General features: G+C 33.5%; 1 protein-coding gene across 1 annotated transcript; it reads left to right on the plus strand.

Annotated features, from left to right (window-relative positions):
- Positions 1-2,141: 2,141 nt before the first annotated feature.
- LOC126778251 (general transcription factor IIH subunit 3) lies at positions 2,142-7,074 on the plus strand. Its single transcript, XM_050501740.1, has 9 exons — positions 2,142-2,281; positions 2,381-2,561; positions 3,078-3,176; positions 3,320-3,416; positions 3,490-3,606; positions 3,828-3,956; positions 4,768-4,903; positions 6,177-6,213; positions 6,393-7,074. The coding sequence occupies exons 1-9, from the start codon at positions 2,266-2,268 to the stop codon at positions 6,454-6,456; spliced, it is 876 nt and encodes a 291-aa protein (XP_050357697.1). The 5' UTR covers positions 2,142-2,265; the 3' UTR covers positions 6,457-7,074.
- The last annotated feature ends 1,339 nt before the right edge of the window (positions 7,075-8,413 follow it).

Here is an 8,413-nt window from a genome sequence, read left to right on the forward strand (position 1 = left end):
TTGTGATGAAACCGCAAATAAAATTAACAATCTCGAATTTGAAGGATGCAAACATACTATGGCATTTGTCACGTAGCAATGTGAGGAGCCTACCTATAATAAAATAAACTGTTACTAGAAGAAACATTTTTTATGAAAAAGGGGAGCAAACAACCAGTGAGCCTTCACCTGATTTAAAGTGATTACCACAGTCCAAGGACACCTGCAACACTGGAGTACTTGCAGGTGCGTTCCCGGCCTTTAGGGAATGAGTAGGCTCTTTTCTTGAAGGTTTCTATATCATAACGGTTCGAAAAAGTCGCCTGGAAATATGATTCCGCAAAGTGACTGTGCGAGGCCGGCTGTGTGTAGTAGTGGATTTCCAAACATCTAGATGGTATGGATGGAATTTAGAATTTAGTGCGATGTCCGGTGGTGAAATTCAGCGCCTGTGATTAATCTAAACAGTTCCTCAGAGCATTCCCCGTAAAAGATGCGATAGAAGATGCAAAGTGCGATCTCTGTGCCCAGAGATGAGAGCAGTACTCCATGTGATGCTGAATTTTCGCCTTGTAGAATTTTAGGCGAGAAGCTGAAGTGAAGTATAAAGCGTCTTCAGAACTGTCGTCTGCCAACATTGAATGTTGATAATTTGCACATATCATTAATATGCAGAAGAATCAGAGTAGGTGATAACGCAGAGCCTTGTGGAACACCAGAATCAACGAATTTTAAGTCAGAGCATGCACCATCGACAACAACCTTGATGGTGAACGACTGGTGACCCAGTTGCATTATTCTCTGGGAAGCCCAATCAAAGGCTTTTTCTAAGTCCAGACGAAATTATTTTTTTTTATATTTATTATTATATATATTAATTTAACTGCTAATTTTGTTGTCGTTGAATCCAAGAGGTGACCCCTTAGACTCAATTGCTTCAGCCCATAGTCCAGGTAAACTAGAAGTTCAAAATAATGTAACATGATGATTCAAAAGTGCCCTTATAAGTCTATTTGAATATAGAATTACTTAAATTCATTTGTATCAAACGTACTATATTAGACTACGTATTTGACTTTCAAAGAAACATAATAAATATGGTAACAATCAATTTCAAGGGGTCACAGTCATTAAGTATTTTTTCAACTTATACCATTGGCGATACGGCGTTGTTCACAAATCATCTTTAACATTAACAATAAACGTAAGATAAACGTTGAAATGCATTTTTCATCGATAAAAACTCTTAAGACAACACTATCGGTATTCAACGTATCAATAATATCTATCGGTATAACGAAGATTCTGAATTAATTTTATATTAAACGAATACCTATAACTAGCCTGTAAAAATTAAATGTTTGGTCCTCAAACTAAAAACTTATAAATACAACAAATTTTACTACTAAGGTACTTACATTAAAATGCTCATGACGAAAATATCTACTTGTTTTTGTTGATAATATATATATGGAAATAATATATGAAAGTACTTTTTTATACTAACCGAAATATAAACAAAATCAAGAATAACGCGAAAATACAAGCGAAATTGTATGAGAGAGCGACGCTGGGCGATGTGAGGTGACGCGTCAATCGGTCGCTCCAGAAAAGAATTTAAGAACTCGTAATTTTAAAAAGTCGTAAAAAATTCATTTTTGCAGTTATTGTAAAAAAAATTCGCCAATATTTATTATATTTCAAATATGATTTTTTGAGATCATAAAAAAAATAAGCTCATCTTCCTAATTATAGACAATGTAGTATTTAAGTAATAATAAGACTTGTAGTAACTAAATTCTAAGCAGATGAAACAGCAGCCACAGCTAGTACACATATAAACGAAAAGCTTGAATTAAAGTAATAGCATATTAAAAGATTTTTCTCTATTCATAAGGATAGATATTTTTTCACCACAATGCGGATTGGCGGAAGCAGTTGTGATAAAATTATATTTGAAGCGTATAAGTTAAAAATTAAGAAAAAAAAACAGTGGTGCTTGCTGCAATATCTGCGAATATCCGCGAATTTCATTTAAAATTTATGAATTCCGTCAGCCAAGCTATTTCAAAAGAAAGTTTTAAGCTGTATCTATGGTTTTAAGAATAAGACTACGACTTGTCTATAACAAAATGACAGTGACAGTAACAATGGACATTTAAGATGACATTATTGTCAAACAACAAAAACAACTCCCGGTTGTTATTTCCATTAAAAATAAAGAATTTTATTTAATTATAACACAATTTGTGACATTAAAAAAATAGAATAAAATACGAAAACAAAATGGCAGACGATGACGGTAAATTTGTCACAAAATCAGTTAATACGAACGAAAGTTTAGCGAATTTTACTCTTACACCAAGTAATTATACAACTACATCATATTTTTCATTTTTAGCACCTTCGGACAGCAGTCTTCTTGTTATAATAGTGGATACGAACCCGAACCAGCGATATATAACAGAAGATCCAAAAGTACTTACCGGCTGTCTCGATGCCGTAATAGCATTTGCCAACTCGCATCTGATGCAGAAATCCAGAAATCAGTTAGCCGTGATCGGTTGTCATTTTCATAAAAGGTACGTGCTAAGCTTTACATTACCTGCCGTCGAGTTAGGGGTTGATATTTTTTTTACAGAAAGGTTACATTATTATAAGCACACACGCAAAGTTATACAACATATATACCAGTATCTATTCTCAGTGGGGATTACACCAATAGACAACGAGTGATAAATAAATGAATATAAAAATGGTAAGACAGATTGTGGATATCTTGCAAAAAAAAAGTCTTCTAGATATCTTACTATTGATTTGACTGTCTACTCATTGTATATTTAAGATGTATAAGCTGTATTTTGTGCAATTTTAAATTGTAAAAAACATAACCATGTCCCTCAGGTATAGAATAGAAAAGATAGCAAACATTCATTCGTCTATAAGTGGAAAATGCGTAGACCCACCACTGCCCATTCTAAATAATATTACTTCGATGCTATATTAACAACAAATGATTGCTTACAGCATTACTATTTTCAAATTATTATTAAGATTATTATTAAAAGATATTAATTGAAACTATTTTGTTGTTTCAGTGAATACTTGTATCCATCTCCAGGAAAGCCATTGGATGTGCGACAAATTGATGGACAATATGAACTGTTTACTTTGGTTGAGAAAACTATTAAAATGAGGTAAAATCTACTACTCCTACAACAATTTTAATATTGATCATAATTTATATTCCATACTGTGTTTCTTTCTATAATTAAAAAAAAAACATGCTAGTAAATAAAATATGAAAGTTGTACTTCAAATAATAAATTGTGTTTTTCAGGCTTGTAAACTTAATTAAAAGTCAGCCACAAGAAGAGAGGCCTGGAGAGTCTCTACTAGCTGGTGCGATGGCAATGGCACTCTGCTGCATTGCCAGGGTAAAATATTCCATATCATTTGCTGCAGTACCTTAAAATATTGCAGACAAATAAAGCTTGATGCTGTTTACAGATGCGTCGAGAAGCATCACCGGGCCTGCGACTAAGCAGCCGCATCCTCATAGTGACAGGGAGCTCAGATACTGCAGCCCAGTATATCAATTATATGAATGTGTTTTTCACCGCTCAGGTACAACAATGGGATCATCAACCAATACACAAATGTTTTGTTATAAAAAAAAATTAAATTGATTACTAGTTAAATGGGTTGTGCGTTTATTTTTGTATCATTTGCTTTAGTTATTCAAAAATATAATTACCACTCACAAGCAATTCAAAGAAATATAAACTTTTTAATTATTAATTAAGAAAAACAACAGAGTAAAACAAGGAAATAATGTTTATTTTCAGAAACAACAAGTGCTGATAGACGTCTGCTCTCTGGACAAACATCTGAGTTTACTTCAACAGGGCTGTGACATCACCGGCGGGCTCTACTTAAAAGTACCTTCATTGGAGGGACTACTTCAATATTTATTGGTGAGTCATCGAATACAACTATTATATTAATATTTTATTATATAATCCAACATTAACAATAAATTATTGTATCCAATGCTTATTATAATATGTAATCAAATAATAAAAAGCTATTTTATCTTATCTGTTGCAATTACAAGATCCATACTAATATAAATGCATAATGATTGAACCAATTTTGATAAAATTTAGCATTAAAATAGCTTGTAGCTCAAGGAAGGACATAGGCTACTTTTTATATCTATCATGCACACCTCCCCCCCTCTAATACGCTGGCGAAGCGGCGGCTGTGAGCTAGTTAATTATAAAATATATTTTATTAACATAATAAGTAATGTATTAAATACGTCACCTAAATAGCAAAAATAAGCTGTATAGTGTACACCTATCTATTTCAGATGTCAAAAATTCGCGCATTACAAGCAATCAGTCCCCTTTGTGTCACAATAAAAAATATAATATATTGTAGTTATTTTATTAAAACTCAATTTTTTTTTTATTGTACAATACAAACATGTCAAATAACAATTAAATTATGACACTACAAAAACCACAAAAGTTTATCTCGAGTGCCTGTTTGTCTATGGATTTACATACACTGTATACCATAATTGTTTTAAATAATACATTCGACTTCTACTTAATATTCTTATTAGCTTATAGTAATTTCTCGTCTTGTTTTGTTATCTTCTTGTATTCTAGAATAAATATAAAAATGAATTTTACAACAATCGAAATTTTTGTTTTGCTGATGTATGAGTATTATTATTGTAACATAAATAACTTCAATTGGTTTCGTTTGAACTTATAGTGGGTCTTTCTACCTGAAGCGTGGGAACGAAAGGAGTTGGTGCTACCAGGTCGAGGCAGGGTGGACTACCGCGCTGCTTGCTTCTGTCATCGGGAACTGCTCACTATAGGCTATGTGTGCTCCGTTTGTCTTAGCGGTAAGTTTATTGCTGTTACCATTTATTTCAAACTTAACTTATTAAACAAAAGCTATGACAATATGGTCACTGAGTGAACTTTAATCTTACCGCATAATTATGGTCCGATCCATTAAATCATCGACACGGCCGACGGAGATTTTTTACCAAAGAAATAACAGAGGAGGCCTGGAATTTAATTGGTGTCCGTTACATTCCAGGTAACCTCTGTATTTTCATGTGCTTTATTTGTGTTAATAATTCATCTCGTACTCGGCGGTTAAGGAAAACATCATGAGGAAACCTGCACGTGTCACATAAATTCTGCCATATTACTTGTGCGTTGAGTAGCGTTTCGCAAACCGTCTACAAACCACATGAGTTGTTTGGCTACTAATATTATATAAGCAATAATATATTTTTTTGACGAGCCGGTCGGCGTTGTTGGTAGATTGCTTTCACGCCGAAGGGTGTGGGTTCGATTCCCACCTAGGACAGACATTTGTGTTTACGAACAAGTATGTTTGTCCTAAGTCTGGATGTAATTATATATATAAGTATGTATGAACAAAAGAAAAGTAGTATATGTAGTATATCAATTGTCTGGTTTCAATAGTACAAGCTCTGCTTAGTTTGGAATCAGATGGCCGTGTGTGAATAATGTCCCAAGATGTTATTAATGTTAAGTAACTCAAGCCGTGGTTCGGTTTGTCAAGTGAAATTTGTATTTGAATAACGTCTCTTGGTGCCTCTTCTAAAGTATTAACAGCTGTACGAGAAACTCTTTAATATGTACATGTAATCTATACATATATCCAAACTGCAATAGATTAGTTGTTTCAGCTCCAAGTTTAGTATAATAGATTATAAATTTCAACTTATATAGGTACCTTATGCTAATTTACTTGTGGTAGGGCTTTGTGCAAGCTCATCTGGGTAGGTACCACCCACTCATCAGATATTCTACCGCAAAACAGCAGTACTTGATATTGTTGTGTTCCGGTTTGTAGGCACAACGGTCATAAAATCTTAATTACCAAGGTTGGTGGCGCATTGACTATGTAAGCGATGGTTGACATTTCTTAGAATGTCAATGTTTAAGGGCGTTGGTGACCACTAACCATCAGGTGGCCCATATGCTCGTCCGCCTTCCTAATCTAACGCGTAACGCGTTTTATCAGCGTTAAAAAAGGGGTCTATGGATCTCCTAACTATACATATAAATTATGTATATACAAGAGCAAGTGAGTATTGCTGTATACATATTATTCATACATACAATTTCATGTTTCAGTTTTTTGCAAGTTCAGCCCAATCTGCACAACATGCCAGTAAGTCTAAAGTTTTAAATTAGAAATATTTTAAATGAGAATAACTTGCAAATTCATTAACACAGAAGACAAATATTACTTTTTTGAATCGACTAGTTTACCGAATATTCGTTTTCGTCAAAAGTCGAAAATTCTTCATGTCTTATTTCAGTCATTTAATAATAAAAAAAATATTTCAGCACCGTCTTCAAAATCGCTGGTCCGCTGCCGATCAAACCGAAGAAGAAGAAAATGAAAATATAATAATTATGTAAGATAAAATGTAATGTATTCCAATGGCAGACAGAGAAAAGTTAAACAAACCAAAGATTTATAAACTTATGCACCAAACATTTCTTAATTAGTATATATTTATAAAACAACATTATTTCACTTAACTATTTATTATATCCACTTTCATTTTTTAATTATAGAATAAGTAGGCGAACGAGGTTATGGGCCACGTAAGTCCACCAACGCCCATAGACATTGGCATTGTAAGAAATGTTAACCATCGCTTACATCGCCAATGCGCCGCCAATCTTGGGAACTAAGATGTTATGTCCCTTGTGCCTGTAATTACACTGGCTCACTCACCCTTCAAACCGGAACACAACAATACCAAGTACTGTTTTGCGGTAAAAAATCTGATGAGTGGGTGCTACCTACCCAAACGAGCTTGCACAAAATCATACCACCAGTAAACTTCCATTGTTCTAATAATAATATCACCGACATTCAAAGCGCCATTTTTTAACGAATCAATGTTGTCATGCCAATTAAAGGCCAAACTTGTTTATTTATCTTTATCCCTCCTGCTATTGGAATAAGTTATAAATGTGTATATAATTAGTTCTATGACAATAAAATGTTTTTTTTTTTATAATATAAATATTTTCTTTTAATAATCGATCTAAAGTGAATTAGTAATGTTATTAATCAGAATTCCTCATAACAATTTTGAAACTCATTTCCATAGTTTCGAAACAAACTGTATAATTAAAATAAATAATAAATAAAATAAGAAATATTAATAAATCTTAACCAACAATAGTTGCCAATATATTTTAAAAGAACTATAATAACGTTTACAAATCTATTCACATTCGAAATGTGTGTCATATTTATTGTTGTTCATTGTGTGTGTGAATAAAAAGGTCTAATGTCACCGCGCAAATTTATAATATAAAAATAAAAGTACTAAATCATTTGCCGTTAATTCTGTCTGTCTTGGAACTTATCCAGGGTCTTATCTGATCGATATCTTCGTAAACAAAATTAGCCTTATCCGTGTAATGTAAAGGGTAATAAAAAAAAAATGGTAATGCGTATAATATTCGTACGCGTGTATACCACATTGAGCCGACTTAAACGATTAAAATATAATATACTTTAAAATTTGTGACGTGTTACATGGAATTTTCCTCACTAATAACAACTAACAAAACCCTCGACCATTAGAAGTATATGGAAATCTGTTTGTCATCCACAAATATTTGTCATGAAGTTCGAACCCACACCAGTCAGGTGAGCAGCCAGGTGATAGCCAGCCTGCCTTTAATAAAGTGTACATTTAAGTAATAAGTAAGTAGTAAGTACATTTGTAAAAGTTTAGAAAGGTAATATTACCAAAAATGAAGCGTTTGAAAGCGCTGAAGAAAACTATAAAGCGATTTGTATCCTAATCGTTCAAAACAAACTGTATTCAAGTGCTTCAGAACATCATTGTGTAATATTATTTATAGGCTTTCATCGGTTCGTAATGTAAATAAAAGCTATAATTATGTAAACAATACTAAGAGTCTGTCTTTCATTTGGAATTAACCCAGTAGATTATTTGTTTTATTCAATTCACTATAAAAATAAAAGAGTATTAATCTATTATAAGACTGAAGTATAATGTCCTCCAGACCGATTTCGGCCACGGCGGCCAAACAAAATCGCCATGCTGGGGATGGACGTTCGCTGTGACCTTAGTCCAAGGGATTACATCGAGGCTATTATAAAAACAGCTTCACGGAAACTCGGAGTTCTGAACAAGGTGCGGCGTTTTTTCACGCCACAACAACTGTGCCTGTTATACAAAACACAGGTACGGTCTTGCGTTGAATATTGCTCGCACCTTTGGGATGGCTCTGCTAAGTACCTACTGGAGGCCTTGGACCGGTTGCAGCGACGTGCAGTACGCATTATTGGCGACGTAAAGGTCACAAACACCCTT

The sequence above is a fragment of the Nymphalis io genome, chromosome 25 (assembly GCF_905147045.1).
Source record: "Nymphalis io chromosome 25, ilAglIoxx1.1, whole genome shotgun sequence".
NCBI classification, from domain to species: Eukaryota; Metazoa; Arthropoda; class Insecta; order Lepidoptera; family Nymphalidae; genus Nymphalis; species Nymphalis io.